The 19029-nt window shown below is 42.7% G+C and overlaps 1 protein-coding gene across 1 annotated transcript in view; it reads right to left on the minus strand.

The window, feature by feature from the left end:
• The window catches only part of Plxnc1 (plexin C1), a 151211-nt gene that overhangs the window by 77865 nt on the left and 54317 nt on the right, over positions 1 to 19029 (minus strand). The window contains exons 5-6 of the mRNA XM_052753167.1: positions 13784 to 13898; positions 2616 to 2760 (exon numbers count right to left, since the gene is read on the minus strand). Coding sequence (XP_052609127.1) covers positions 2616 to 2760; positions 13784 to 13898 — 260 coding nt within the window. The remainder of the gene's footprint in view (positions 1 to 2615; positions 2761 to 13783; positions 13899 to 19029) is intronic.

Here is a 19029-nt window from a genome sequence, read left to right on the forward strand (position 1 = left end):
TGGAGGGCCGCCATGACCTCTTGGCAGGAGCACCTGAACAGACACTTGACGCATGTTAGGGACACAAACACATGGCCGTTTAGCACTGAGGGACTCCCAGGGAAAATACATTTCCATAGAACTGACAAGCGCCCAGGGAGGATGCCTGCAGAAGGCAGACTTCACGGGGCACCAACCGTGCACAGCACGTTGGAAATTTCACAGGGAAATGAATATTCACGAGCTCTCCTTTGGAAGCACTTACAGTTCTCCTAGAAGACGTGAAATAGCCAAGGTGAAGGAGACCCAGAAGTCAAGGGTACACCACGTGAGTAGTTTGAGCTCCATGTAGTGTTTGGGTGCAAGACAGGGGTGTCTGTGGAGAACCAGGGGCGCGACAATATGACTGGGAAGGCCAGATCAGTCCACCAAGGCTGTATGGGAGAAACAAGACCTTTCTCCAATGTTTCAAAGTATATGGGAAACAGGACTTGACAGCAGAGGTGAGGCCAGCCAAGACTGGCCATGAAGCTAAGGAATGATGGCTGGAGCTAGACATGATAGCTCATATATATAATTCTAGCACTCAGGAGGCTGCGTTGGAAGGTTTGGTACATAGTGGAATCCTCTCTCTCTCTTTCTCTCTCTCTCTCTCTCTCTCTCACACACACACACACACACACAGAGCCCATGCACTAAGTTTTGTCAATGGCTTCAGACAGCTGAGCATAAAGTGTGGACAATTGAATGTGTTGCATTCAGCCAAGGGTAGGGGAAGGGAGAGCAATTGTTGGGGACTCTAGTGCCACTGATTAACTTTATAAGTCAGTCTCAGATACTTTAAAGTCATATATTATAGGTGAGCAATATTTGCATCTTTAATGACCCAATTTAACCAGACATGTATTTTGAAGTCTGCGTAGTAGAGACGAGGTGGAAAACTGGCGTACTTTTTAAGCATTCAGACCCAATGGCTGCAAGGGTTATTTTTAGCTCACGTCTCTGGCTTTGTGCATCAAATTCCTTCTTGAAGGATGAAGGATCAATTGAGTGCTGTGGTCTGAGTGTTGGGTATACCCTCAAAAATTTTGTTTTGGAATTTAATATTCAATTTGATGATATGGTGAAGTGGAGCCTTTGGGGGAAGTAGTTAAATCATGAGAACTTCATCCTCATAAATGAGACCGGTGTCCTTATCAGAGAGGGTTGGAGCATCACCTCTGAAGCAGGGAGTGAGCCTTCACCATGCACTGAATCTTCTGATACCAATCGCTGGGGTTCCCCAGCCTCTGGAACTCTAAGCAGTAAGTTTCTATTTGCCTATACATTACCCAATATTAACTGAACTGCTCACAAATAACTCACATGGCTCTAATATGATCACACCCCACGTTCCAGAAGGCCTCCACCATCACCTTAACTCTTTCAAGTCTTTTCCATCTTAACAGACTCACGGGTCCTCTTTTGAGCATCCTGCATCTCTTCACATCCATCTGCCTCCAATTCCAGCAGCTCTCACTCTCTCTTATCTGGACCACTGTGATGGGTTTTCTACTAGCTGCTCTTTAGGAACTGAGTATTTCAGTCCTTCATTCCCCCCCCCACTCCATTTATTGCCATCCATCCATCTGTCCATCCCCTCACTAAAAATTTACTGATTATAAATGAACACACTGGGCCAGATGCAGCTCTATGCACAGCAAAGTACCTTTCAAAGTGTTTTGAAGTCCCTGCCCCGTGGGACTTGACTTCTACTCCGGTGGGAGGGATAGACGATCCACAATCGTGTCTTTCTGCTAATGAATCTGACTCTGCAAACTTGCAGCTCAGCCTCTCAGCATTTCCTGATCACTCCCAGGACGGAGCCCATGTCACACACAGCCTCCTATGGTCCCCTGGCACCCCTGCTGTCCAGTGTCCCCTGCCCCCACCCCACCGGCCATACTCAAATAGAGCCTTTTGTAGTTCTTCAATCAAAGCCTTTTCTCTTCTGTCTCGCACACTTAACTCCGGTCATCCTTCATTCTTCTAAGATTGATATCAATTACTCCAGAAAGAGATCCTTGCCCACCCCAGGCGCCTTTAGGGCTATAGGTTCCCAGCATCTATATACTACATTATATCCCTACATTTATATGCTACATTGCATACCAACATTAACACACTACAGTTTAACCCTAATAGGTTATAAGGATTCTGAGCAAGGATCAGCTTAATCTGTTTTCATCTCCGTATTCCTGGAACCTAGCACAATATACAGGTGTTCATACTTCCTGTATGAATGAATGAATGAATGAATGCATGAATGCAATGAACTTACAATATTTTCTCATCCCACCTAAGGCACTTTCTGCTTTTCTGAACTCTGCATTATTTCAGCTACCTGGATAGAATCAGCCCAATGGCGTCTGGCTTTTCTAGGCTCTCCTAGTCAATGTATCCTGCTCTCCCCAGTCATATTTGAGAGTGGGGGTGCTGGGGTCGACACAGGAGATGGAGCAGTAGTGAACACCCAGGTGGAAACCAGAGGTAGAGGTAGAGCGAAGAGAGGGTAACTATCCCGATCCCCAGGAACTGTACTCAGGAGGTAGTCTTGCTTCTTGACTTTATAACAATGCCCAGAGGCATCCACATACTGTAGCTGGGTCTGCTGGGGATGTTGCAGGCACAGGTCCGGTTCAGCTGGCTTCTCCCCTGGCAGAGCAGCTTGCCTGTGTCTGCGTTCTTCACCACGCACTCCGAGTGTCTTGCAGAGAAGCTTCCCATGATGGTCACTGTGGTCTGTGCAGGGGGGAAGACACATATCATGTGGTTGGTTTGTATCACTGCTATCCCTCCTAGAGCCTTATGGGAAGTCACCTTTAGACCTGTGTGGTAGTTTGAATGAAAATGGCCCCATAGGCTCATAGAGACTGGCACTATTAGGAGGTATGGCCTTGTTGGAGTTAGGTGTGGCTTTGTTGGAGGAAGTGCGTCATTAGGGGGTGGGCTTTAAGGTCTCAGAAGCTCAAGCCAGGCTTAATATGGTGCACTGTGTTCCTGCTGCCTATGGATCAAGATGTAGAACTCTCAGCTCCTTCTCCAGCACCACGTCTGTCTGCACACGCCATACCTCCCTCCCACCATGATGGTAATGGACTAAACCTCTGAACTGTAAGCCAGACCCAATTAGATGTTTTCCTTTATAAGGGTTGCCGTGGTCATGGTGTCTCTTCACAGCAATAGGAACCTTAACTAAGACAACCTGCCACAGGAAGACGAGTTTCTCTAGGGAGCTGGTGAGAAGAAGAGATATTTCACTGGCTCTTTGCTCTTCTGTGAATTGAATATTCTGAGTCTTTGACCACAGTTCTGCTCTGTGTGTTTTTCTTATCAGTTTTTAAGAGCTCTCTGCATGGTGTAGATACTAATCCTTATCTGTCATATTTCTGACACATACTTTCTCATAATCTACTCTCTGTCTTCATTTTTGTTTATATAATCTCTTACCCTTATACATCTTTATGTAATCAAATATAGGGGTTCTTGTTTTGACTATAAATGCTTTCTACCCTCTAGCTTACAGACAAGGATTAAATTGTTCCATCATCTTTATTGTTTTATTTTTTTAAACTCACGTCTTTAACCCATCTGGAATTTACCTGTGTATATATAGTATGAGATAAAAGTCCGATTTTATTTTTATCCAGATGGCTAATTAGCTATATCATAACCATTTATTAAACAACAAAACCTCTCATTTCCCCCATTGAACCAAGATTGTCACTTGAGAAAACTTTTTAGATTTATCTATTTTGTGTGTGCAAATGTACTGCCTGCACATATGTGTATGCACCTGTATGTGCCTGGTGCCCATGGAAGCCAGAGGCAGTACCCTCTGGAACTGGAGTTACAAATGGTTACGATCTGCCCAGTGTATGCAGACAACCAAACCAGCAACACTTCCAAGAGTAACAAGTGCTCTTAACTGCTGAGCCCTCTCCTGTCCCTCAAGACACCCTTTTTGTAATACATGTTAAGGTATTTAGAATCTATTTCCTAAATCATCCTCTTTCAAAATCCATTGAGCTACTTCTGTTCTAGCACCACTGAGTTTTTATGACTTCAAATATCTGATAAAGCGAGTGTCTCCTTATTTATCTTTATTTTCATAGGAATTCCTAGACATTATTCATCTCTTTGAGATTCACAATTATCTTATCCAAAAGATGTTAAGATGACTGCCTATCTAACTGAAATAGCAAATGTGTACATTCATTTTAGCAAAGCATGTATCTCTACATTACTAAGCATTCCCATCCAAACACAGGATTTTATTTTCATTTGCATGACTGTAGGCCACGGTTTATTTGAGAGGGTGTTCCTTGATCTTCCGGGGGTTAAGATACCCTGGCCACCTCTTTATTACTTCCTATGAATGCTATCAGATAATAGCTCGATCGACTTTTGAAATTAGCTAGGGTTTACTGTGTGGTTGAATACAATGATGAGCTTTACAGGAAGAGGGTTTTGTGAGAGTCTGCGTATGTGCAGAGGTGTGGCATGTATGTGGGAGGAACGAAAAGAAAGCCTTGAAATTCCAAAGTCCTAAAGCAAATTTCTCCAAATGAAATGTCTAAAGAAACGAGGCAGCTAGTTCTCCCATTGAGAAAGGAAATTAAAGGAATGAAATGCTGCCAGTCATAAGAGGGAACCTGGTAGGAAGACGAGCTGAGTGGGAAGCTGTAGGGGAAGAAGAGGTGACCCTGTCACCTGGGATGGAGAACAATGACCCGGGCCACCTGGGAAGTCCCCACGCTCATCTTCTGACCTCTGCTCAGACTTTTACATGGCCACCTAGCTCTCTCTGCTCTCTCTTGGTCTGCTAAAAGCTTTGCTGAGTCTATACCCTAATCTTTCCATTTTTCAAAAATGTGTGTTTCCAGTTCACAGAATCATGCTGGGAAAAGGCAAGTTCTTCCAGCCCGGGTTCACCTGGCCTGAAGTCTACACATCTCTAGGAGACATTTCCTATCCATCTCTGAGACTGTGGCTTGAACCCAGGACCTTGTCCATGCTAGGCAAGCACTTTACCACTGATGGACACCACCAACCCAGCTGGCCTCACTCTGTGATCCTCCCTCCTCGGCCTCTGAGTAGCTGGGATAACAGGTATGTACCACCACAAGCTCCAGAAGACATAAGCGGAGGAATGAACTCCAAACAATGCTTGCTAACTCATCTTCCCAGGGAGCTGAACTCTCCTTTATCCCACGATTCTCTCTATGTCACACATGCTGGTGCATAACTGCATACTTCTTATGTATGTGCATATCTTACTCTAAATTCCTTGATCAGTTTAACAAGAGTTTCAAAAAGGGGTTTCTAAATCCCATTTTCATCAGCTCCTTAATTATTCCCCATTTCCTTCCAGTTCTCACATGTATAATTTTTACATAACTGAAACCATTCTGCTTATTTATTCTATAAATAAACAAGCTCCTAACATGGCCAAATGCTGTACAAGGCACCAAATAACTAGCAAGCTAAACAACTACAGTCCTTGTCCTTTGAGAGTTTATACGAATAGACAGACAGACACCCCACTAGACTTGAGGGTCACATGGCATCACAAGAGGACAGAAGCCTGGGCAATGGTAGCACAGTGAAACAGAAAGAATTAGAATCAAGGAGCAGTCTGGAGCTATTGTGAACAGGACTTGAAGAAAGGACGTGAATATGAGGATTCAGGTGAGGAAGTGGATGGATGAAGGTACCAGAGGTGCTGGCTGAGACGGGACTTGCTGAGGGAATGGAAGATCAAGACTTCGATTTTGAGTATTTCTCAAGTTCAAGATACAAGTTCAAGTATGACATCAAGAAGATATATCAAGTTGGCCCTGAAGGTCAGAAGATCAATATGGGCTAGACACAGAAGAGATAAAAACACACACAAAGGAGATATAAACATACAGATGATATATAAAGCCATGGAAGTGGATAGGATTATCTGGACAAAGTAGAGTAAAAAGAATGAGTCTGAACTGGGCCTTACATATCTATTTAGAGTCAAGGAGATGTGATCTGACCACAGGGAGACTGGAGCATACGGAGGGGAAGAAAAGTGGAGAGGATGTGTGGTGGTTTGAAGGAGAACGGCATCCATAAGCTCATAGAGTTGAATTCTTGGTCCCCAGTTGGTGGAACTTTGGGGGAAGGATTAGAAGGTAGAGCCTTGTTGGAGGAGGTGTGTCACTGAGGGTGGACTTTGAGAATTCGAAAGACTCAGACCATTCTTAGAGTTCTCGCTCTGCTTCCTATTTGCAGATCAAGATGTGACCTCTAAGCTGTTCCAACCATCATGTCTTTATTCCATCATCATGGACTCTAAACTTCCGAAACTGTAAGCCCAATTAAATGCTTTATTTATGAGTTGCCTTGGTCATGGTTTTTTGTCACAGTAATAGAACAGTAACTAAGGTAGGGTGTGTCACTCAAAAGGCAATGGAAGAGGATTATCTTAGTTAGCATTTGTATTGCTGTGATGAAACACCATGACCAAAAAGCAAGTTGGAGAGGAAAGGGTTTATTTGACTTCCACTTCCACATTGCTGTTCATCACTGAAGGAAGTCAGGACAGGAACTGAAACAGGGTAGGATCTTGGAGGCAGGAGCTGATTTTGAGGCCATGGTGGGGTGCTGCTTACTGGTTTACTTCCCTTGGCTTCCTTGGCCTGCTTTCTTGTAGAACCCAAGACCACCATCCCCAGGGCTGGGCCCTCCCCCAGTGATCACTAAGTGAGAAAATGCCTTACAGCTGGATCTCATGGAGGCATTTCCTCAACTGAGGCTCCTTCCTCTCTGATGACACTAACTTGTGTCAAGTTGGCACACCAAACCAGCCTGTACAAGGAAGTTTCAAGAACGCCCCCAGTCAGGGCTGGAGAGACGACTCAGTGGTTAAGGGTGCTTGCTCCACAATCTTAAGAAACAGAGTTTGGGCCCTAGCACACACCAAACCAAGTGGACCCACAGAGATCATTAGAGCTTTCTAGCTTCCAGCCTAACCCAAGAAAATGCGAGCCCCAGGTTTAGGGAAAGACTTGGTCTCAAGGAATAATGCATGGAGAGTGACGGAAGAGGAAACCCCCTGCCCTATTTTGGCCTCTATGTAAGCACAGCCAAACACAAGCATTCATATACACATATAAATAAGTAAACAAAACATAGATAAATAATAAATAAACATTTAAAAGAATACTGCCAATCAGCCTAGTAGGATAAGGACTGTAGGATGGCTCCATGGAGGTCAGCAGTGACCTTAGCAAGAACAGGGTCAAGGGAACGGTGAGGCAGAAGCCAGTTGGGGTTAACCTGGAAATATACACATATATATATATATATATATATATTGCTTATATATACTATATTTATATATAACAATATAGTATGCAAAATATACTATATTATTTCGGGTACAGAAGGAGGAGCTCGTAGCCAGGAAGCCAAAGGTTTTTTTGTGTGTGTGACCCTGGGTTCCAGGTGAGTGTGGTTTAAAAGCTGCAACTTCAGCTTCCACAGTGATATGAGTGAGAAACGGCCCATCACACAGATGTTTGAATATCTGGTCCCCAGTTGGTAGCACTGTTTGGGGGAGGTTTAGGTAGCACAATTTTGCTGGAGGAAGTCCATGACTGGGGTGGTGGGGGTGGGGTCAGGTTTTCAGATCAAAGCTCCACACCGTTTCCAGTTTGCTCTGCATCATGCTTACAGTTCAAGATGAGCTCTCCGCTTCCCACCTATCGTTGGTAGTCATGCCGCCCGCCCGCCATCATGGACTCACTCTTGTCCCCCTGGAACCGTAAGCCCAAATGAACTCTTCCTTCTCTGAGTTGCCTTGGCCATGGTGCTTTATCCCCGGAACAGAAACACAGCCAAGAGAGCTTCATAAATCCAGTGTGAGAATCCTGATCAGATTCATGGCTCTTTCTTAAAAATGGCTGAACAAGGAAGGATGCTCCAGTGGGTCAGAGGGGGTACCAGGGATGGTTGAATGTCAATCAGACTGCAATAAACGCAGGGCCAAATAACTCACTGCTCTAAAACACCCCATCATGTTGACATACAAGTATTTTACTTAGCTTCTCTCCTTATCGCCAAACAGGTTCTTAATGCTATAAATGCCACCACCACAGAGGCTTATGCTTGGGGTTTTCTTCTTTCAAGTTGCTTCCTTGGATTCTATGCCTGGAATTAGCGATTTAAACAAACTGAATATATTTATTACTTTTGAAACGTATTGCCAAATTGCCTTCCAAAGAGGTTGTGATAATTGGCATCAGCAACACTGGGTGTTAGCATAACTTATTATCGCTTTAATGTGTATTTATTTCATAACTAGCGAGGTTGAACATATTTCCATATTTATAGTTACTTTCCCGGATCTGCTCTGAGAACGTATGCTTTTGACCACTTGCTTTTGGGTATCTTAACGTTTTTCTTTTTATTTTTTCCTAGCTTTATTGTTTTGAGAGATTTTGGCTATGTTGAGTACTTTGCAGAGATTTATGCTTTAGTTAAATCCTTTTCCCCTCTTGTATGGCTTTTTTTGTTGTTGTTGTTTTTGTTTTTTGCCAGTGTTGGGGTTAAAGCCAGGGACTTACACGTGCTAGGCAATCCCTCTACTGCTGAGCAATACCTCCAGCCTAAGGTTGTTTTTAGAGTAAACTGATTATATGAATATTTTTCTTTTGTCATTACATACTTCAGAGCTAAGGAAATTATCATACCTTCCAAATTATGTTATGTTTGACTCCCTTTTCTGAGATATTTTTATGTAAATTACTTAATTATACTAGATTTTCTTTATATTTTTAAAATATTTTATTTTTAATTTACATGTATATATGTGTGACAGTGAGTATATGCCGTGTGTGTGTGTGTGTGTGTGTGTGTACATGTGTGTGTGCACGTGTGTGCCCATGGAACCCAGAAGAGGGTGTCAGATCCCCTTGAGTAGAGTTGCAGGTGGTTGTGAGCCCCTCAATGTAGGTGTTGTTGAGTTCTGGTCCTTTGGAAGAGCACCAAGTGCTCTTAACTGCTGAGCCGTCTCACCAACCCTAAATTCTACTTTTACATTTAACATGAATTATGAAATAAATATCTCCATAGTTTTAAGTTACTGTTTTTTTAAATAAAATTCTTCTAGTTCTCCTTGTTTTATAACATCTGATCTTTAAAATTCTTATATTCATTTCTGAGTTCTATTCTATGGGTCTGTATCACTATTTTAAACTCTGAACAGACTGAGAATTGCTGTTGACATCCATCCAACACTGTCGATGTTCGGCACAAACATACAATGTATTTGTGCGATAATGTATGTGTTTACAATCAATTGGCAGCAGTCATGCCTAAGTAAACTTTAATATATATATATATATATACATATGTATATATACATATATATATGCACATACATATTAGATATTATAAATCAGCTCCTATTATTCCGGATAAATACAGTACTGTTTTAAGAAAATCCCTACTCATTTCAAAATGTAGAAAAAGAAGTTGTAGAAGTAACTTTTCCTAAGAAACATGGGATGTTTATGGATACACACAGATGTTTTTCCTACCTTCCAAACAGGTATCTTCTACATGTTTATTTACACTTACATTTTTAGTTGATAAGGTTTTACTCTGACAAATTATACATAGGTTCAATAGGCCACTGTTCTGCTTCCTAATCACTATTAGGAAAAAAAAAAAAAACAGCTGAGACAGTGTTGCAAAGCCCCTCCCCCCCAAAACAGTCCTATTTTTTGTAGCTGTCTCCAACAAGTGTTTTTAGTAAAAGTGATTTTTAAATACAGGAAATACACATTGCTTCTGAACTTTGTCCTTCTTGCTTTTATGAGTGGAATTTTTTTTCTTAAAGAATGGAGGTTGAAAGTTTGTTTACTCGACACACAGTATGATGGCTGATATTTGAGTATTAACTAAACATCTGCACTTAGATTTAATCATTGACATAAGTTCTTGATATTTTTGAGTGTGGGAGATGCTGTGGATCAGACCAGGACCTTGCTCACGCTCAGTGTGTGCTCTCCTACCCAGTGACATCCTGGAATCCTGGAAGTTTTTTTAAATGAATATGTTTAGAATATCTGCAACATCTTAGGGTTAGCAAATGGTGACATTTTTTTCTGCATTTCATTTCAAATCATTTCTATTGCTTGCTTCTTTTATGACCGGACAGCGTTAGTGCCGGTAAAGTTTCTTCTTCTACTTCTGAATTGAGTGCAAGGGTCTCTCTACCATTTCCCTTTAGGAACCAGGTTGTTTGGTGGGAAATGCTTTTTACTCCCCTATCTGTCCTAATTTTACTGGTAAACCATTTTCGCTTAGCACTGTTTACTCCGTTGTTCTTACTTATTGCGGTGTGTGAGGCAATCACGGGACCATGTCTGCACAATGACACAGGTTTGGGCTTTACTGCCTGCCTTCTCCATTTCACCAGTCATTCAACGGGGAAAGCCATGCTCACAACCATGTTCCAATCCCTTCATACTGATCTCCATGCTTGGGATGGCTAATCTCGGTTGTCAACTTGACTGCATCTGGAATCAACTAAAACCCAAGTAGCTGGGCACACCTGTGAGGACTTCCTTGATGGAATTTGAGGTCAGAGGACCCACTTTAAATCTGAGCCACACCTTTTAGTGGCAGCCAATATAAAGGGACAGAGAAGGAGGAGGCTCCTGCTTTTTGCCTGCTTGTTCTTGCTCTTGCTGGCAAGTTCATCTATCCTGTTGCTGAGGCACTCCTTCACTGTTATTAGAGCCTACTTCTTCGGGATTCCAAGGTAGACTGAAGAACAGCAAGTCTCTAGAATTTCCCTCGGATTCCAGCACCAGATTGGGAATGCAAAGACATTCAGTCTCATGCGTTGAACAACTACCAGATCCTTGGCCTTTTTTGTTGGGAGACATTCAGTTTTGGACTACTCAGACCACAGCCTGTAAGGCATTCTAGTGAATTACATTTTAATACACATATATGTATATACATATATATTCATTATACACACACAATCCCCCTCTCCTTCCTGCCCTTGCTCCCTCTAAATTATGTTTCTTTAGAGAACCCAACACAGTGCTCATGTAATCACCTGGAGACACATGTGCACAAACAGGAGATTTCTGTTCAATAGCAGGACCACATTCTGCCTCTTGCTCTTTTTGCTAAACAAAAACCTCAGAGAAATCCCTCCTAGACGAACAGCGGCTGCTCTAATTAACTCTCTTAATTATGTATTCCTCCGTGAAGATGAAGATATCCTATGATCCGACTGTTTTGTGTGAAGAAATAATGCTTCTTAGGAACAAAGGTTCCGTAATTTATGAGTCTTTTTTCTGTACCTGCCAAGGCACTAGGACTGTTACCAGGCATATGACGGGGCAGCTAGCAAATGGTCTTTGACCTTAACTAATAGATTGATTTGGGGACAACCCCAGACTGCCATCTCTTTAGGTAAGGGTCAGGTACTGTTGAAACAATGACCCGAGCTTTCAGGTAAGTCACAGACGGCTGGCCATGGAATGAGAAATATTTTGAAATAACATGATCAAGAGGAGTCAGGTAGGGGGATATGTCTAGGTAGTAAAGTAGAGAGGGAGCGAAATGGAGGGAGAGAGAGAGAGAGAGAGGGAGAGAGGGAGGGAGGGAGAGGAGAAGACAGAGAGGGAAGGAGGGATTTGTTCTTACCAATACTCCTAAAAGAATCATTCCAGAACCAGGGGGGATAGCTCAGTGGTAGAGCGCTTGCCTATGGCATGCCTAAGGTCTGGGTTCACTCACTGATACTGTCTGGTGGGGAGGAGGAAGAGTCCAGAGATAGCTTCAAAGACCAGCTTAAGGGAGATTACCAAGTTATTGGGTGGATAAGATGGCTCAGCAGCTCAGCATTTGAGGTTAAGTCTGATGACCTGAGTTGGATCCCCAGGACCTTCATGGTGCAAGGGAGTCAACCCCACTAGCGTTCTGACTACATCCATGCACAAGCATACTTGAAATAATAAAATGTAAATTTGTAAGACAGTAACTAAATTCTTATCTCTAATTTGTGGACAGTGATGTAATGACTGTGTGGAGAGACTCTACTCGGCCCCGTGGTAAGCCACAGTGGGGACTTAGGGTGGGGAGGGAAGAACTAGTGGTTGGTTGTGTGCAAGCCTTTTGGCTTCGTTTTGTTTGAGACAGGGTCTCTCTCTGGCCTGAAACTTGCTGTGGAAACCACGCTGGTCTCAAACTCACAGAGATCCTCCTGCCTCTGCCTCTTGAGTGTTGAGATTTACAGGTGTGATCTACTACTTCTACTGGGTCTAAGCATGTTTTGAAATGTTCCAGATGACATGTAAATGGTGATTTGGTTATATCACTCCTCGATCGGCAAGCTAATTTTATAAGCAGCACTTACAAGCTCCTTTTTTTTCCCTATGACACAGAGGTAAAGTGTCACCCTTAAGGGTTCTTTTAATGACAAAGGAAAAATGCTTTGTATAATCCTAACCACTTAGAGTCCTGAGAATATCAAAACTTCTTAATACTTTCTGCCTACTACTTAGCATCAAAGTCAGCTGGCTTATCACACCAACCAGAGAAGAATTTGACTATCCCTGGGTATGGATGGCTGAACTTCATTTACCCTGAATCTGACCCCCTGGCACGGAGCTGGCAGGCATGTGTCTGGAGTTTTGGAGATCAGCCTTATTCCAGAAGCCAGCAGAAAGTGACTGACTGGTCATGGCTTGAAAGCTTGATTCTTTTATTATTTATCACTCATTAAATGCTCTGGCTTTCCTTTATTAAATGTTAAATCATCTTAAGTGGCATGGTTCTTGCTATCTGAAATGGCAAAGTGAGAAGAGAAAGTGGCCCATTTCCTTGTTAATGTGGCATTCAAATAAAACACAGTGAGTGTACCAGACAGGTCAACTGGCAGCCGACGAGGCTCTGTACAATTACTCATCACACAAGAGCCCCGATGAGGGAGAAAATGTTTCCTCACAGTACTGTGCAAGGAATTCTAGTCCCCTCAGGGCAGGGCAGGCATGTAGTTGGCAGCACCAACTACTCTTGCTACCCACCAAGAAACTGGGCTCCCCGGGAGCACATATGTAGCCTGACTCCCCCTATATCTGTATTGTCCTCCAACTTCATAACCAAAGGGGTTTTCAAAAGCGATTCTCCAAGGCTGTAGAAACCTATCAGGGAGAGCTCTACTCTGATAGGTTCATTGTGTTCCTTCTCTCATGCCAAGTCAAGAGCTTTCCAAGGGACCTGCCCACTTCGGTACATCCCACTGTTTCAATCCATGTGTGCAGACAGGTGTTCGAGGACCGAACACAGTGGTGTAGATCGGTTGATCAAATCACAATCCCACAGTGAGCCACACTGCAGGGATCTGCTTAACCACCACAAGTCTGAACTTATTTGTCTTTATTTTTGAAATCAAGGTGTATTTCCACTACATCAAAAAAAAAAAATGTGTCTTCTCTTTGATTTCAACTACTGAAGGTCACCTTTACCTAGCAAGATGACAAAGTCCAGGAGGGCAGTCTGTGCCTTGACCAGGTTATTACTACATCCTCAGCACCTGGCAGACGGATGGCACCTGGTAGGCCCTCACCATTCACCAACAGAATGAATGGACTCCTGTCACTAAACCCATTTCATTGTTAAAAGATTTTCTTTATACCCATAAGGAAGCTGTGCCATAGAAGAGAACATCATAGAGAGAAATAAAAACATTTCCTCTTACCCTCTCTCTGAGGTTTCGGATTATCTGAATCTTAGGGCATTTTTTAGGTCCAGATGAAATATCCAGCCAGTTTTCAAAGCTCCCTGCATGTGTGCAGTCTCCCCGAAAAGTGCACCTAAAAACCCAACAAAACAGAAATCACCAAGTGATAAACTGGCAGCCATCCACATACACATTAATCACAACTTCCCCACAATCAGCTTCAGCACAAAACAGTTTGGGGTGTTGATTTTGGATGAGAATAGGAATATGATATTAAAATCAGGACAAGCAGTGAAGGAACAGCAGAGATGTGTGTGTCTGTATTTCATCAGGTCTAGGAGCAGAGGACAAATGTTGACAACATGTTGAACTTAGACTCCTGAGCGATCTCTCAAGATGACATCGCCAAATACAGCCGTCCAAATCGCATCCTCTCATGGATTCAAAAACAGAGAGTTCCTGTGGGGAAATTCCTCCTAAGAACAGTCCAGAAAAGGTTTATATTTTGTATACATTTTAGGTTTGCAACACATTGCCAGAATACCAACCTAGGGAGTGATTCATTTTGTGTTAAAAAAAAAAAATAATAAAGGTACTGTTTTGTGCTTTGCAACATGATGATTAAATGAAAATATTTCAAGGGCAGAGTCTGCCCAAGAATATAATAAGACATTCCTTAACCATCTGCTTCAGAACATTTATTTAGACAGATACCAAATTATATCAAAAGATATGAGTAAAACATTTTGCAAGGCCACTTTCCCAGGTCAGCCAGCTCAGAGGATGCCCCAAATAAATCTTAGGTTGTGGCCAGGGCCATGTACTCTGATAAACAGATGCTCGCAAACTGTGATCACTGGCTTCCGTGATGTGTCGGTCACTCGAGGTCACATCAACTTACCAGATGGGCCAAGGAGAATGAATACCAAGTACCACATTATCTTCAAATGGCTCCGCCCCATGCAGACTTCGCATGAGTAACATGGAGTAGTAGCTTGATATACTACACCCCTCTTTAGGCAGAGACTAAAATGAAGGTGAGGGTGAGTGAACACCCTTGAGTTTTAAAAAGAAAACTAAAAACCCATGATTCACAGGATTCCCACACATCTAAGTGGTGATAGTAGTCCCTCGGGACAGGGGAGCAGTGCCGTTATGAATGGACCCAAACAATACATCTGACTTCAAAAGAGGCTATTTCTTCTTTCTCTTTTTAATTCTTAACGATGCAGGCCTCGTGGCTTCTCTTTGATTCGCTGCTCATTTGAATATGACAAATATAGGATAGGAAGTTGGTGAGTTTCACTAACCACCAGCCCCAACTACTCTTGCTACCCACCAAGAAACTGGGCTCCCCGGGAGCACATATATAGCCCGACTCCCCCTATATCTGTATCAGTCCTCCAACTTCATAACCAAAGGGGTTTTCATAAGCAATTCTCCAAGGCCGTAAATCTATCTGACCCATGATGGCTTGCTCGTCCGTCACGGACGTTAAGTTCAAATTAAACCTCTCTCAATGTCAGGAGTTGGCCAGCACTGCAGCTCTGAAGCACCCAGAATGACGAGGCTGGTTCCTTATTTGTATCTGAAAAAGAACATGACTGTCAAAAACTCCCTGTCTCCTCTGGGCCCTCGGGTTTGTATCAGGGCACTTCCTCTGCCCAGACGAAAGAAGCGGAGAAAAAATTAAGCCAATTCTACAGAAACCAGAGTACAAATATTTTTGCAGGCTCTTAATGCTGCCTGGAAGTCAAGGCCTGAGGCTGCCAAAAAAACAAGTGTAAAATATTTCATACAAATAGTGCTACAATTTGCCAATTTGTAGGCAGAAAAAAAACCAGCCATGCCGCGGAGTTATCACTCCTTCTCTGAACTATAGCATTTCTTGTCGGAACCACACATTTTGGCATTTAATCATATGCTGCCTTGAATTTACAACTTAACTGTTTCATATGCCCATGCCATTTCTCCCCAAGAAAGCACTAAGCCCCTCGAAGGATAGGCGAGTATCTTGATGTTTCTTTAGCAAATCCCTCAGCGTCTGCCAGCGTGAGATGCAAATGCTAGGGTTTCGATAAATATTTTTGAATGAATGAATGAAATATGAAATCTCTATAGGTCTCTTCCGCAGGTGATTTTTCTTTCTGGAGCTGTAATTTATGTTCAATTCCTCTTTCCGGCAAAGACACTATTTTTCACATAAACCAAAAGTTTGGAGTCGGAGATCAAATTAGGAGTTAAGGTTAGTTTATTTTTTGAAAAAGAAAATGAGACATTATATATATATATATATATATATATATAAAAATATATATATATATATATATATATATATATATATATATATAAAATGGGCTGTTCATTTTCTATCCCTCAAGAAACAAAACCTAGCCATGTTGCACATCTAAACATAAATTCTTTGTTTATGTAAGAAAGCCATCTCTGAAATTTTTTTAACTCTCATTCCTTGCCCTTCACCGGTTTAAAAAAAAAATAAAATGAAAAAATAAAAAGTAAACCACAACACCAAGAATGTATAACCAGATGGCCAACCAACAACAGTCTCTTATTACTTCTCAAATATTGCAGATTGTAAAAATCTTCCCGACAGCACATTACCCACACATTCACATTTCTCAAGGAGGGAGAGCAGAGCTTAGAGCTCCCACATTTTAGTAAATAAAGCCAGGGGCTTTGAGGCGATTCATTTTGAAAATTAGTCTTATTCTTGTGGATCAATCAAGGAAATGGCCAAATGAAGAAATCCTCAAGCTTTTGCCTGAATGACATGAAAATATCATTGTCAGCCATGACATATGATGAGGTTCAATTCCTAGTGAACTACTCTCTCCCTTCTTGATGGGCAGACTCTCCCCCAACTCTCACAGGGTCTCATGTAGATCAGGGTGGCCTCAAAATCACAAAGTAGGAGGCCAATGATGACCCCAAGTGTCGGATCTTCCTTCCTCCATCTCCCAAGCGCTAGAATTACAAGCAAGCAGTCTACTAGCTACATTCTCTAGATCTTTCAACTGGCTCCACTTCCATTTTGCCAGGTCATGGGTAGGAGGGAAGCTGGAGCTGCCTCAGCAGGAGTGTGTCCTGGAGAAAATGGCAGGGTGTGTATGTCCTCTTTGCTTATGTTTACATTTGCTACCCCCTCTACTAAAGATCTGCCTTAGTCCACTTTCACAGAATACCCAGACCTGTCTACTTATAAGGAAGAGAGATTTATTTCTTAAGAAGCTTGGGAGAGCCAAGACTGGGAGTCTTGACTCTGGCAAGGTGTTTCTGGCTGTGTCGTCCCATGGAAGAAGGTAGAAGGGTAAGAGACTGTAAACAGAGACACTGAGTTCACTGTCTCCAGCCTTTCCTTTCAGAGTGGCTGTAAGCGTCTATGGGTATGGCACCTTTTTGGCCTAACTGCTTCCCACTGATCTCCAACCTTACCCCTCAACACTGATGCACCAGGGTATAAGTTTCCAACATGCTTTTGAGGAGGTCACACTCAAGCCACAGCATGCCACATCTGGCCCTAAAACTTCACATTAAAACTACATTCATTCTGTCTCAATAGACCTCCCCAAGACTTAACTGGCCCAATACCAACTCAAAATCTAGACTCTCACCTAAAGACTCTCACCTATGGGTGAGACCCTAGGTAAGATACATCATGAGACAAATTCCTCTCCAGCTGTGAGATGTTAAAAATTAAATATGGTATGTGAGTCCAAAATACAATGATGCTACAGATAGGCAGATATTCCCATTCCAGAAGAAGAACTAAGTACAAAGAAACACATAATTAGTTCCATGTAAGTCTACAACCCAACAACGTAGAGAGTGTTAAATCTTCAGACTCCGGAATAATCATTAAGTGCATGTCCCACATCCTGGCACAGGGTCTCCAAGCTTTAGGCTGCTCTGCCTCTAAGGTTAGAATTGGCTTAGTCCACTTAGCAGTTCTCATAAGTTAGGTCTGTAGCTGAAGGAGTTTAGTGGTGGTATAATTCTGATGTCCCAGAAATTTCCCTATTCCCATCCCTTGACTTTCTAGGCACTTCTGTAGTAGAGACTCTCTAGGCACTCTGTCCTTGTCCCTGTAGCAAGTTTCTGCACAGGCTCCTAGGCTGCCTGTTATTTTAAGATGGGGGCCATCATAGCCTCCTAGCTCATGAACTCTGCAGAGCTATAAAACTAGTACCAAGTAGATGCTGTGATGGTCTACGACATGTACCCTCCAGAACGCAAGTCCACGTATGTATTTAGGCCTGCCTGAGCCACAGCTGGGATGGTCAAGGCTCACTGTACCAGAATACAAGGAGCAGAATTCCAAAGTTGCCCTGCAAGTGAATGTTGGGGACCTTAGTGCGCCTCTCTGGAAGCTTTGAAGAACCCAACCTACTTTGAAGAAATGTCTCTGAGGTCATTCACCTGCTATCTTGATAACTGGAACCTGGCTGCCTTTCATCTACGGTAATTTCTAGTAAACAATCCTTGGTCACATCACTAACTTCATCTTCTAAAAATGCCTCTTCATTCTTTATCTGGCCAGCTGAGAATTCCCCAAAACTTTCTCCTCCTTCCCTTTTAATGACAAACTCTGTATTTAAGCTATTTTTGTTCTTTCACATCTTACTATATTCAATAAAAAGTAATCCCACATCTCCTTCAATATTTAGCTTAGAAATCCTTCCACCAGAGACCTTAGATCCATCTTCCACAAAGTCCTAGGACACGGGCACATTTCCACCAACCTCTCTGCAGCTGTTTAACAAGGACAGTGTGTTGATTTGAATGAGAAATGTCCCACCCAGGCTCATGTGTCTGAACACTTGGTCCCCAGTTTATGGTACTGGTTGGAGAGGTTATTTAGGAGGCAGAGCCTTGTTGGAGGAAGTATATCATGAGGGGAATGATTTGAGGGTTTATGGCCTTGCCCCCTTCTTGTTCATGCCTGCCTTCCTGTGCGCCCATGAAACGTGATCAGCCAGCCTCTCTCGCCTGCCACCATGTCATGCTTCCCAACCATGATGGACTCTCGCCCCCTGGAACCATAAGCTAAAATAAATCCTTTCTGTCTCCAGTTGCTTTTGGTCATGGTGTTTTAGCATAGCAGCAGAAAAGAAACTGACATGGACGGCCTCTATTCCCATTTCAAAGTCCTTGTTCCTCACTCCCACCTGAGACCTCGTCAGAAGGCCTTCGCCATCCATATTACTACAAATATTTTGATCATGAACATGGATGTAATCTCTAAG

This window comes from Peromyscus californicus, unplaced genomic scaffold, assembly GCF_007827085.1.
Source record: "Peromyscus californicus insignis strain IS unplaced genomic scaffold, ASM782708v3 Scaffold_24__1_contigs__length_46423439, whole genome shotgun sequence".
NCBI classification, from domain to species: Eukaryota; Metazoa; Chordata; class Mammalia; order Rodentia; family Cricetidae; genus Peromyscus; species Peromyscus californicus.